The sequence below is a fragment of the Balaenoptera physalus genome (assembly GCF_965194825.1).
Source record: "Balaenoptera physalus genome assembly, chromosome: 6".
Classification (NCBI taxonomy): Eukaryota; Metazoa; Chordata; class Mammalia; order Artiodactyla; family Balaenopteridae; genus Balaenoptera; species Balaenoptera physalus.
The window spans coordinates 67,562,214-67,575,336 of NC_138885.1; the positions used below are offsets into that span (position 1 = coordinate 67,562,214).

The 13,123-nt window shown below is 52.5% G+C and overlaps 1 protein-coding gene and 1 long non-coding RNA gene across 10 annotated transcripts in view; both read left to right on the forward strand.

Annotated features, from left to right (window-relative positions):
* Positions 1-12,823, forward strand: part of SP9 (Sp9 transcription factor) — a 68,060-nt gene extending 55,237 nt beyond the window's left edge. For 8 of the 9 annotated variants that reach the window (XM_082465405.1, XM_082465404.1, XM_082465406.1 and 5 more), the window contains one exon: positions 8,527-12,823. In XM_082465405.1, coding sequence (XP_082321531.1) covers positions 8,527-9,957 — 1,431 coding nt within the window. In that variant the 3' untranslated portion in view covers positions 9,958-12,823. Of the gene's footprint in view, positions 1-7,392; positions 7,546-8,526 lie in introns of those variants that run through there. The other variant, XM_082465412.1, reaches the window with a different exon arrangement.
* LOC309662614 lies at positions 5-1,675 on the forward strand. Its single transcript, XR_014264818.1, has 2 exons — positions 5-770; positions 1,042-1,675. It is a non-coding gene; the product is annotated as an uncharacterized lncRNA (long non-coding RNA).
* Positions 12,824-13,123: the final 300 nt, after the last annotated feature.

The following is a 13,123-nucleotide window of genomic DNA, read 5'->3' on the forward strand; positions in this document are numbered from 1 at the left end:
TGTGTCAGTGTCATCAATGTGCATTCTGCCTGCGGCAGCGGGGGAAGTGGGAGGGGCAGGAGGAGGCGCACGTGTCTAATGTGTGCGGAGCCTCCCTCTGCCCCTCCGGGTACCCGGCTCTAGATACTTCAAGAGGCGAGTCAGGGTGGAGGTGTCAATCTGGCCTCTCGATGGGGGTGGGTGTGACAAGAGAGGACTCTAGAGTAGCTGAAATTCAGAAAGCATGAAAGTGTCGGCCCAGGACAGGCCTGTTCTCGGAGATGTCACAGGACTACCTGGGTGCTTGGTGGGACTCTTAACCGACCATCTTTCTCAATCTCTCACTAAGCTGTAGAGCCCTGAGAAGTCCTGGGAAGGGGGGCGGGGTGGGGAATGAAAGAAAACAACTCAGGGAAGAACTCAGGAGAGTAAGATATGGGGTAATAAAGGACAGATGAGAGCGGTTGGGGGGAGAGGGGTGTGTGTGTGAGGTCACCGTCCGCCTAGAAGAGTTTCCGTATCCTGGGCTCCCATCACAGGTTGGCTGCAAAAGACACAGGTGGCAACTCTCCCAGTGCATGTAGCTTCTCTGTTTTTCCCCTCTTCCCTCTGTGCTCCATTATCAACCCGGAATGCTTCCCATTCCACATATAGACACAAACAAAATGATTTGTCCCAGACACCCCTGGACAAGCCAGGACGAAGCCCTTTCCCGCCAAACCACTAAGGCCGGGAAATAAACTGCGCCTGCCCAGGCTCTAGGCGCTGGAGCCCGCGAGAAGACTTGAGTGGTAAGAGGATCTAGAGAATTGGAAAAAGGGAGGGAGAAAGGAAGAGAGAAGATTGGGAAAGAGAAGAAGATAGAGGAGAAAAGGGGGAGGGGATCTACAGGCACAGAGCTGGACGTGGGGTTCGGTTACTATCGCCCCCTCCGCGCCCAGGGTCTTTAGGCCCGCTGCCTGTCCCCCATTTCAGAGCTGAGGGCGGACTGGGGGAGGGAGAGATAAGACAAAGGGAATTCTCCCCTGGGAAGTGTGAAGTGCGTCTGTCCTCTCCTTTCAGGCTCTGGAAAAACTGGCTGGAATTTCCTTGTCGTGAGAAGACCGACGAGTCTGCAGCACAGGAGACAACTACAAACAGACTTTGGGGCGGGAAGGAGGGCGGGAGGAGGGGGCTGGCAGGGGCCTGCTTTGATCGCTTTGGCTCTGTTGTAATTTTGTCTTCGCCAGTTAAATTAGCTGAAATAGTCAGCCCGAGCGAGGAGGTCGGTTCCGAGGAGTTCTCGCCCTCCCCACCGCCCCCTCCCCCGCGTGGTGTGCACGCGGGGAGCTGGGTCGCGGCTCCTCCCCGAGTCGCGCCTGAAACTTCAAGGGCTAATGGTTGTGTGTTCCTGCCGTAATTAGGAGGCCACACAGCACTCGAACACTCCGTTAAAACAAATCTGTAAGTCATCCTCCCCCTCTCCGGGGACAGACCCGGGGAAAGGAGGCAGCTGGGACCGCTCGCGGCAGTGTCCTCCGCTGGGGGAGTGGCGTCGCTGTGAACCCCGGCCTCGGTCCTTCTAAGCTGTTCCTTAAAAAGACGAGAAAAGGGGCAAAGAATGGGCACCTCGACATCCATCGAACGAGCCAGGGGAGCCTGTGTCTTTGCTTGAAAAGTTTTCAGAATAAATCGCTCTGGTGGTTCTAAGCAGTGACGAAGAGAGGCTGGGCCCGTGTTTTCTCCAGAACATTGCGATAATGTGAAGGATATGGAGTCGTCCTCCCCCCCCAGCCCTTTTTCTTTTTCCTCTCCATATAAATCAGCCATATAAATCATTTGCATTGTTTAAGGTACGTTGATCAATCTAATGGCTTGTAATAGGCTCCTAATTGCCACTTGCAGAGTTCTGAAGGCTCCGGTTTGAACGGGGAAGGTTCTCGGTTCCAGACCAAGGAAGAGCACCACGATGACCAAGTCATCTGCAGTCTCAGAGCCTCAGGGGAGGGAGGAAAGGGGGCTTACTAGGGATATTTGCTGTACCTTTTTTTCTTTCTTTCTTTCAAATTTCACTAATAAGCAAAGCCCAGGCTGTGATTTATTGATTAGTGTAGACAGGATGATTTTGCTTTTATCAGACAAGAAATCTTCCTTATTTGCATTCCTTGTGTCTGTATATAATACAGTAAAAAAATTCCTTAGCCACAAACCGTTCTTAGTCATACCTTTTCTTTTTATTTACTTATTTCTCACAGGGTAAGATTAGGAATTGTGATAGGAAATAATATGGGGGAGGGGGACGCTGTTAAAGGAAGGAAGAAAAAGCCAAACTTTCTCCAGTATGGAGTCCTGGAGATATGCCTAAAGTCCTGTTTCACAACTTGCAGTTGTGCCTCCTTCAAACCCTGAAAGGAGGAGGGAGAGTTGGAAGTCTCTTCAAAGCCTGCCTATGAAAGTGTAAAACTGAGGAAACTGGTACCCTGGCTGGGAGAAGCTGATGAATGACCAGAATTCCCTGGCCTTTGGCTTTTAAAAAATATTAGCTTAAGGTCTGAGTGAAAAGATTGCTTTAATATCTCCAGAGATGGTTCGATTAGAGTTGGCTGAGACACAAATGTGCTCCATTTTGGTAGAAATGCCCTAAAAGAGAAGAAGGAAGCCAACAGTGAATGGCACATTTGCTTAGGTCTAATACCCCTCTGTGGTAGTTGGTGAGGGAGGGAGGAAGGTAAAACCCCAAGCCGAATAGGCCCCCCATAGTTTCCAAGTAAGGCAGTAAACAAATCTATGATGCTTGTCGAATAATCTTCCAATAATTGCAGTCATTAAAATCATCACACAGTCTACAGTCACCTTCCTGCCTTTGACACACCAGAGTCTTTCCTTTAATTGTTCATGCATTTTTGGCTCAGATAAACAGATCAAGGCAGGCTTAAAATATATGGCCCAGATACATCTAGCAGCAGAAAATTAGTTGTGTAGCAAATGTTTGGAGTGTACTTACTAGACTAAGGGTTTTCAGTTTCTCCAGTAGACCTTATAGACAAAACGGATTTGCATCTCCTGCCATCTCTAAATAGCAGTAACACTTCTGAGATGGAGAAAAGATGAAAGTTCCAATGGCCTGGTGATCCTTCCTGGCTCTTTTATTTGCAAGGGTTGGGATGGAAGGAGGTTGTTATAGAACAAATATTAAATGAAAGCTCAATGGAAATTGTGGGAGAGTTCCTCAGTTTTCAATTTATTTTCTCCACCCAGTTGATCTCAAGGCTGGTGCTTTTAAAAATATAGATATGTTAACTATAAAAGATTCCCTTCTAATCAAAAGCTGCATTTCATTTTCACCCACAACTGACAAACTCCAACTGAGGAAAAGACTCATTGGACTCAACAGGCGTTATAGTCTGTATTGGCTTCCTCAGCCCCTGTTCATGGCAGGTGACTGTGGTACACAAGGGCAGCTTTTCGTGTGTGTGGTTTTTTTGTTTTGTTTTTTAACTCGTTATTAATGTATCTCCCCAAATCCCACACTGTGCTGACCTGATAATCACTGCTGTAGTGTAGATCATGCAAATGAAAAGCATAATTAATTGCACAAATTATCCAGAAAGGGAGAGCTGTGGCTAAGCAAATAAATAAAGGCATGCCGGAGGAGGACAGGTCAGATAGATGCTTTTTACGGGCTCCTCTCCCTGCCTTCTCCTTTCCCTGCTCCCGGGCACCCAGGTCCTGGTGGCCGAGGCTTTGGCAGCAGCCGGCAGAGTCCAGGCGAGAACCTTCGGTTCCTCCTCCCCAACCCCTTCCCTCCCGCCCACATCCTCGAGTCTCCCCAACTCTACCTCACCCCACCCCTGTGCAGTATATCCGCTGCTCAACTCTGCGACTGGCCAAAGCCCCTGGGAGACTGGGCAGCCACCTAATATTTCGAGTTATTCAGAAGATAACTGTTCCTCCCCCCGTCTCCCTGTGCATCAGGGAGAAGCTTTTTTTTTTTTTTTTTTTTTCCTGTGGCGTAGGAGCTCCAATCCTTCGGATCCGCGCTAATGACGGAATTGTTTCCCCGGTTTTGCCTACTAAATGCAGCAACTTGAGCAGTTGCTCAGATCAAAGCTCTCGGGAGAGGCAGGATGGGGGAAACAATATTTGTTCAAAGGAAGTGAACTCTTTCCTTTAATTACCCCATTCTTCTTTATTAGGATTCCTATTGAAATTTTTTGCAAAAAAATTATGTTGATTTAACCATAGTGTATTTACGATGTAAATATATTCCAAGATGAAAACGTCACGGATCAATTGTAAAGGACCCGGATACATAATTTTAAAAAATCAGTTTCAGTGTATATGAGGTTCTCACCCCACTTTCGCTGCTCAGTCAGATTTGTTTATGCAGAATCGACATTTAATAGTGCTAATTGCACTCCAGTTAAATTGCCCTGATTGCAGAAAGGGAAGCAATTTTCGTGCTCTCTGTCTGGGTTTGGAAGAAATTGTTTTATATTCACCTCTTTATAAAGAAGTGGAGATAAGGCACCGGGGCCTTTGCACAAATTGCACTTAGAGGCTGACTGGCAGCATTCAGGCGCTATAATAGAGCATTATTTGGCCGTTTTGAATAATGTAAAGCGTTTGCTGAAAGCTATTCTCCTGAAAATTGCTTTAACTTTTAAAAGGGTGATGATTCACTCCAAACCAGGCCTTTGTTACATTGTCATTATTTCCCCAAATGTTTTAACAGTCAGCTCAACACTTCAGCATAACACATTGATCTTTGTTTAAAAACTAGATTTTTTAGAGAATGAAAAAAACTGTCACACACACACACACACACACACACACACACACAAACTGGACTTCTTCTGAAAGATTTCCTTGGGGGCCCCACTTTAGAGTTGAAGTGCCGGGAGCGTCTGCCTGCGATCGTTTGGAAGATTTCCTAACTTTTATTGTGATCCGGTGATGTGTATCTAAAGGAATATCCGAGTGCCCACGTAGAGAGTCTGACAGCTGGAACTACACTGAAAACGGAGGGAGGGGGAGGGGAAAGGAGGAGGAAGAGGAGAAGAGACAGGCAACCAAGGCGCCGGGAGCCCGAGGTGCCAGCGTGAATTGTTTTAAATGGTTGACTTGAAAATGTCACGAGTGCTAAGTGGCTTTTCGGATTGTCTTATTTATTACTTTGTCAGGTTTCCTTAAGCAGAGCGTGTGTTGGGGGTGAGGGAGGATGTGGATGGGGGAAACCTCCGCGCTTCTCCTCCCGGGGCTGCACTGGGTGAGTCGGCAACGCCTGGCTGCCACTTAACAATCCCTCTATTAGTAAATCGACGCGAAGACTCTACGCGAAGCCGAGCACCAGTCTGACCTTCCAGGGCAGAAGTCACCTGTTGGGAAGGGCTCCCGGGTCCCCCTGCCGGGCTTTCTGGCTCTTCCGGGCTGCTTGGCTCCCCCTCACCCCTCCACCCCGAGTGTCCCGGGGGCTTTTCACACCTTTCCCCCCCCTTCCCCGCCGATTGCTACCACAACCCCCCAGGGCACAGAGCTTCATTATAGCCGCGCGGGTCTTCTCACTCTCTCCCCTTTCTCTGTCATACTTGCTTCGGTGCTTTCGCCACCTTAGATCAAAGTGCGGGGGGAGGCATTTTGAGCAAAGATATTCTACCGACTAGCAAAGAAAGCAACCCAGATAGCCTTCTCCACCTACGGAGTGCTCCGGGATACACGCAGGCTCCATCTCAGGGCTGAGAGAAGAGCCACGGTGGTCGCACTCTTGAGCCAAGAGATATTGCAAAAGAAGGAAGAAAACGCTGGGGGCACAGTTCCACGTCCTCCTCACATGCTCCCCCTCCTCAACAACTCGCCTTTTGCACCCAAGCATCTGAGGTTCGTGGTTTAAAATGTCTTTGAAAGCATGATGTGGGCTTTCAGGAGAATGTGGTACATTAAAACCAGTACCCAGGTCTGTCGAGGGCACTGGTATTTCTGGTTCAAAAGCTGCTCCTGGCTGCCCTGAAGAAGAAAGAGAAAGGGAGACCCAGAAAAAAGAAAAACAAACAGCTCAGCGGGTGCCGAGGGGCTCCAGGACGCTCAGTTGTCCGTCTGAGGACGTGTCTCCTCACACCGACAGGATCCGGAGAGGACTTCAGGATGCTTCCAGCCTGCAAAATGTGGAGGCGCCCACGTGTGACCTCGTCCCAGGCACTCGTGGACAGAGGTCCGGGAGAGAGGCTCCCTGAGCACGTCCACGAAAGCAGGGCTAGGGGCGAGCCCACTTCTCAACCCGGCGCCCTTGCCCTGCAGAGGAGCCTCTAGGCCTAGGCGGTCTGGAGTGGGAGTGGGCTGGAGCTGGGGCAAGAAAACTCGCTTCCAGGCTGAAACGTGACATGCAAATTTTCACCGGGTTAAACAAACAGCCTAGCAAGCTGCAGCTTCAGCGGGGGTGGCGATGGGGGCGGACGCGGCTCCCGCGGGTCTCTGTTTCCAAAGTCGTTACATTGTGAAAATAAGCAGCTTCGTGCAGCGTGTTGTATGGGCTGATGCCTCCCACCCCCACGCCAGCCCCCAGCGAAACCCGGCAGATAATCAGCACGTCCCACTGTTTAGTCATATTTGACAACTGGGTTAGCCTGGTATCTAGGCGCTGGCGAAACGGTACAAAGGGTGCCCTCAATTACCACTAGAAGCTTCTGGTGTGAGTGGCACTTGTATTACCCCCCGGGTCAGAGGCCAGAGCGACAATTAGGAAGTCACTTAGGTCGCTAGGGGAAATGGCGGGATGCGGGAGGCTCCAGGCCCTCCCAGCAAGTCTGTGGGTGTAGACCTGGACGGAGAGGCCTATTTCTCTCCTCTCGGAGGAGCTGTCCCTTCGCCCCCTTCTCCTCAATGTGACTCTGAGAGTAAAACTGAATCCAGTGGGAATAAGGAACTAGGTAGACAAATGACAATGATAAAATCGCGAGCAAGAATGATGGATTCCAGCTGAAGTTGTGCTCCGCAGGCGAGAGCCTGGACACACAAAGTGAGCGTTGACATTTCCGTCTCCACTTGGGTCTTGCTGGTGCGGCCTCAGCCTCGGGCCCCCTCCCCGCCTGCCTCCTTTCCCACAAGTGGAGAGTCGAGGACTGTCAGTCCTAACTTGCATCATCTCGGGGAGGTTCGGGGGGCTTGTGGCTCGGTCTCAACGATAGCTAAACCTGGCTTGGTGCGTGTGTGTAAATTTTTAATTGCGCTGTAATTTCTTCAATCTCTAGCCCGCGACCCCCCCTCCCCCCCCGCCAGCCGCGGTGACTGGCACGCGCCAGGAGCCCGGGCTCGGGCCCCTCGGCGCGTCTGATTGGCTGCGGGGCAGCTCCCGTCTTCTCTGCCTGCGCCCTCATTGGGTGAGAGGCGCCGCCAGCGGCACTTCAAAGCGGGTGCTCCTAGCACTTAGGCTGAGTTTAGCCGGCGGGAGCCCGGAGTCCGCTCGGCGCGAGCGCGGGGACACGGGAGCCGTGCGGTACCCGAACAGTTCTCCCGAGCAGCCGCCAGGTTCAGCCCCGCTCCCGGCCCCGCCGCGCCGCCCAGGGACCTGCTATGGCCACGTCTATACTTGGGGTAAGTCGGAAGTGCGGCATTTGCTTGTTTTAACTGGAGTAATTTTTCGTTATGGCTTCTCCGGGTCCGCGGCTCTGGAGAAACTGTTGCTGCCCGACTGCAGCCTCAGCTTCTTTTAGCACTTTCCACATTTCCAGGACTGATTCTTCCCAAGTTATTGGAACCCAGGAGGTGCCTTTGTAAGAAAAGGATTTTAACTGTTAAGCAAGTCCTTTTAATATTCGGTTTTAGAGGTTTCTTTTTTGCCCCTCGTGATTTATACCCCATCCCCCCATGCTTCGGGGATTGTTGCAATTACGCGACAGCGGTGTTTCCAGAAAACAGCCTTAATTGTTTTGCAGTCCATGTAGTCACGTTAACAAACATTTACACTTCTGCGGCTCCCCAGTTCGTCTGTGACTCTGAAATCCATCGCGGGGGTCGCTTCTACTCGGATTCTTGTTTGTGTGTGTGTATGTAAACATTTAAAATGTTTTCTGTTAAAAAGAGTCAAGTCCTAGCCACCCTTGGGAAGAGTGCCCCAAGTTTCCCCCACCCCCGGCTCGCTATTTCGGTCGCCTCTGCCCTCACCTGGCGTTTGTTGTCGATGTGTTTACCTCCGTGCTTCACCCCGAAGGGCGATTTGGGGGCTTCTGTGAGAGGAGCGGGCTTATGGCGAACGGAAGGCGGGCGACTCGAGTCCGGTTTGGGGCAGGGTTTGCAGCGACTGAGGCGAGGAGAACCGAGACATCTTTGATTTGTAGTCCCACTGAAGAACAACTTTCCAGCGCCGGGACCCTCGCCCTTGTGATTGCCTCTTCCCCGCGCGGGGCGCGGCGCATCCTCGGCGAGCGTGCGGGGAGGAGGCGCGAGCCGGGGAGCCACGACCCCCCGGGACCAGCCGCGGGAGGACGAGGCTGCTCACGGGTGCACTCTGTGTCTTCCTCCCACTTGTTCCTGCCCTCCTCCTCCTTGCTCCCTCCCCCACCCCACCCACTCTAGGAAGAGCCGCGCTTCGGAACGACCCCGTTGGCCATGCTGGCGGCGACCTGCAACAAGATCGGCAACACGAGCCCGCTGACGACGCTGCCGGAGTCGAGCGCTTTCGCCAAGGGCGGCTTCCATCCCTGGAAGCGCTCCTCGTCCAGCTGCAACCTCGGCTCCAGCCTCTCGGGCTTCGCCGTGGCCACCGGCGGCCGCGGCTCAGGCGGCCTGGCGGGCGGCTCTGGAGCAGCCAACAGCGCCTTCTGCTTGGCCTCCACGTCCCCCACGTCGTCCGCTTTCAGCAGCGACTACGGCGGCCTCTTCTCCAACTCGGCAGCGGCCGCGGCCGCGGCGGCCGGGGTGTCCCCGCAAGAGGCGGGCGGCCAGTCGGCCTTCATCTCCAAGGTGCACACGACGGCGGCCGACGGCCTGTACCCGCGCGTGGGCATGGCGCACCCGTACGAGTCGTGGTACAAGTCAGGCTTCCACTCAACGCTGGCGGCGGGCGAGGTGACCAACGGCGCGGCGTCGTCGTGGTGGGACGTGCACAGCAGCCCAGGCTCGTGGCTGGAGGTGCAGAACCCCGCTGGGGGGCTCCAGAGCTCGCTGCACTCGGGCGCCCCCCAGGCCTCGCTGCACTCGCAGCTCGGCACCTACAACCCCGACTTCAGCTCGCTCACGCACTCGGCCTTCAGCTCCACGGGCCTCGGCTCCTCGGCCGCCGCCGCCTCGCACTTGCTCTCCACCAGCCAGCACCTGCTGGCCCAGGACGGCTTCAAGCCGGTGCTGCCCTCCTACTCGGACTCCAGCGCCGCCGTGGCGGCCGCCGCAGCCAGCGCCATGATCTCGGGCGCCGCGGCCGCCGCCGCCGGGGGGAGCTCGGCGCGCTCGGCCCGCCGCTACTCCGGCCGCGCCACCTGCGACTGCCCCAATTGCCAGGAGGCGGAGCGGCTGGGCCCGGCCGGGGCGAGTCTGCGGCGCAAGGGCCTGCACAGCTGCCACATCCCGGGCTGCGGCAAGGTGTACGGCAAGACGTCGCACCTGAAGGCGCACCTGCGCTGGCACACGGGCGAGCGGCCCTTCGTGTGCAACTGGCTCTTCTGCGGCAAGCGCTTCACGCGCTCGGACGAGCTGCAGCGGCACCTGCGGACTCACACGGGCGAGAAGCGCTTCGCCTGTCCGGTGTGCAATAAGCGCTTCATGCGCAGCGACCACCTGAGCAAACACATTAAGACGCACAACGGGGGCGGCGGGGGCAAAAAGGGCAGCGACAGTGACACGGACGCCAGCAACCTGGAGACGCCCCGCTCCGAGTCCCCCGACCTCATCCTGCACGACTCCGGCGTCAGTGCCGCCCGGGCGGCGGCGGCGGCGGCTGCAGCGGCGGCGGCGGCGGCGGCGGCCTCGGCAGGAGGCAAGGAAGCCGCGTCTGGCCCCAACGACTCTTAGAGGCCGGGCGAGAGGCGCGAGCGAGCGAGTAGAGACAGCGAGAGCGAGCGAGAGGTTCGGAGGGCGAGCGAGCGGGGCATGGACGGGCGGGAGCTCCACGGCCGCCCCCGGGCCGGCGCGAGGTAGAGCGGCATCCGGCTCGCGGGCCGCTGCTTCCCGGCCACGCCAGGAGCTCCCCTCTGCTGCCCGAGCCCAGACGAGAATCAAACGCGTGGTCCAGGAACAAAAGCGAAGCATCTTTCGACACAAACAACACTTTAAAAAGCTGCACGCACAGACACACACACACACCGGAGACCTACAACCACAGGCACGCACACTCGAGCGCGCGCACATACACTTAACCACTCGCACAAACTTCTCGAGCGAAGAGCAATACACAGAAACGCTCCCTCCTCCCCCACCGCCCACCCCCTTCCACCACCCTTCTCTTTCCTTTTTTCCAAAAACAAGCCACCATCCTGCAAAGGACTGTCAGAACATTTGAGAACAAACGGGACCTATAAAAACAGACCCTTTGCGTGGATTATATTATATATAAAATGCTCCAAGTCCTGCTTGATATCTACTTACAATAAGACTTTTTTTTTTCCTGTAAAAGGAAGCATCAAAAAAGGCCGAAGGTGAGAAATTAAACTGGAAGTCTAGTGACAGTTTCTCTGTATTTCATAACATCTGTATAAATAGGGTTCAAAAGATTGTGTTCTCTTTTATTTTCTTGTAAATGTTCATTCGAATAGAGTTTTTTTGGTGAATTCCTGAAATTCAGGGAGTTTTTTGTTTTTAATTTTCTGATGCACTTTGTGAAAGTCAGTATATATGTAAAAGATATTTAAAATGTTGAGTTATCATTTCACTCACAAACACGTAAGTTAAGGTCATCTAAAGAAATTAAATGCGTTTATCTGTATGAAGAAAATCTTGACATATTTTCACTTTGGTATTATTAAAGGACTCTGAACAATACACTTTCTTTTTTTTTTTTTTTTTTTTTTTGATCCTGTTACCCCCTCAATAACCTTTAAGTGAGCCGACTTTGTTTTGCTGGGAAAAATTCCCTTAATGTTAGTTTTAGGTGATGTAAGGTTTATGTGAGTTATAAAAGCGATACGTTTTTGAGAAGTGAGAATTATTTATTTGTATATTAACAGCGTAAATTAAATTAGGTTATAAGAAGGTGTAGTTGTATTACTAAACGAGAGAGCTCTCAAAAGGTGACATTTTAAAACTCTGGAGCCCCTTCAAAAAAGCAAAGGTCCTTGGCAGCTTTAACTGGGGAGGTGCCTAGCCCTCCCGGAGGGATCAGACGAAACTCCAGTGGGTTTGTTTGTTTTTAAAAAGCGATTTTAAAACAATCTGTGAAAGGAGAAAGCTTTTTAAAAGAAGTCGTAGCTCCCAAGACCCTCTACGTTGGGAGGTGACTCAGGGGAATAAATCGCTAGAGTCAATACCCCGGAAAAGACATTTCATGCCTAAATGAAAATCTTGTTAAATGTTATTAATTTTGACTTAGAGCACACAGCAGCCCCCTGTGCCTTGTATTCCCTTATTAGGGATTCATGTCTTATCAAATATCTAATTAATCTCCTAGACATCATTTGTTCTGGCCAACTTTATCTCAGCTGGTCCACGGGGAAAACTCCAAATATTCTCCGTGACAAAGCTCCCTTGAAGATCTTTTTAATTGTCTAAATTAACTGCACCAAATTTGCATGTCAAACGGTAAAGGGCAACCTGAGATAAAATGTAAACGTTTTAAAAGCCCCCAAACTAAGCACTTGATTTGATAACTAGGCTTTTTAATGTTATGGAAGACAACTGCTCCTTTCCTTTTCAAAGACGGCTGATCTATGCAAATAGTGAATTGGAAATGCCTAGGTCCCCGCGCCGTCAAATGGCCCTCGCAGGTTATTTGAATATCAGTGGCGCTGCTTCTGAAAAGGTTCAAGGATGCTCTCTGACTTCTTTGTGATTACTCAGTGCGGCGTCTTATTCTGAAGAAAAAAAACTCAGGAATAATTAAAGGCTGGGATCAGGCCTGGGAACACATTTGGGACAGGAATCTCATTTAGACAGTCTCTTTCAAAATAAGGCACAGTTAAATTGACCAGAAGGCAATTATTGAAATGAAAATTATTTTCACTCTCTTTGTCTTCTGACCACCAACTTAACAGCCCCAGTTTAAAAGAGAGGGAGAGGAGAGGGAGAGACGAAAAGAAAATTGGTAAATGAGATAATTTCCCAATTCGAAAAAATGTTAGTTTAGAAAATAAAGTACATATTTACAGAATAAAAATATTTCTAAAAAGCTCCCCACACAATAGGAAATGCAAGTAAAGTCAGCCCCAGTGGGGGGGAATTTTTTTTTTTATTATTATTACTGTCTTGGGAACTTGACTGAATGTTTTTATTTTTAGGGGGGAAAATAAATTGTTATTAATAGTCAACAAAATTTTTCTCGCAAACTGCAGTGAAAAGCCAATTAGCAAAGTAGCGATAAAACGTACAGCGAAGGTCCCCAGAGGGGCGTTTGCAGCGTGGCGCTGGGTGGCTTCTTCCCGCTCCTCCTTCTTGCTGTCCCCGCAGCCTCGGCTGCCCCTCTCTTCCTCGAGTGTTTCTTTGCTTTAGCCATTTTCGCTCCCCGCTCAAACAGTTTATCACCGGGCGCCCCAGCCCACACTCCTCACGCCTCTGGTCCAGGTCTGGCCTGGAGCAGCTGGCCAGGGGGACGTTCACTCTGGGGGCTCGGGGCCGAGGTGCTGGAGGCCGGCATGTTTGGGGGCTGAGGGCGGGCGGCGCGGAGGTGAGGGTGTGGTGGGGTCTCCCGAGGAATGAGGGCGCCCGGGCGTCTGTCCCAGGCAGCTTTGTTTCTCGTGGATAATAAAAGCACATCAAAGGGCCTGGCCGTGCAGGTCCCGCTCGCCGCGCGGCTCCCTCCGCAGCCCAGTGATCAAGGCCTCTGCGCGCTGCCTCTGCCCCGCGGGTCAGCCGACGTCCATCACCGCGGCTCCCGGGAACGGCGGGCGGCGGCCGGGCCCGAGCGTCCAGCCGGGGTGAGTGGTGGTGGGGGGCAGAGCTCGCGGAACCTGCACGCGGAGGGAGCGGGCCCCTGCCCCCAGCCGAAACCAGCAGGCAAAGCAGACCCCCGCCCTCCTACCCAACCCCC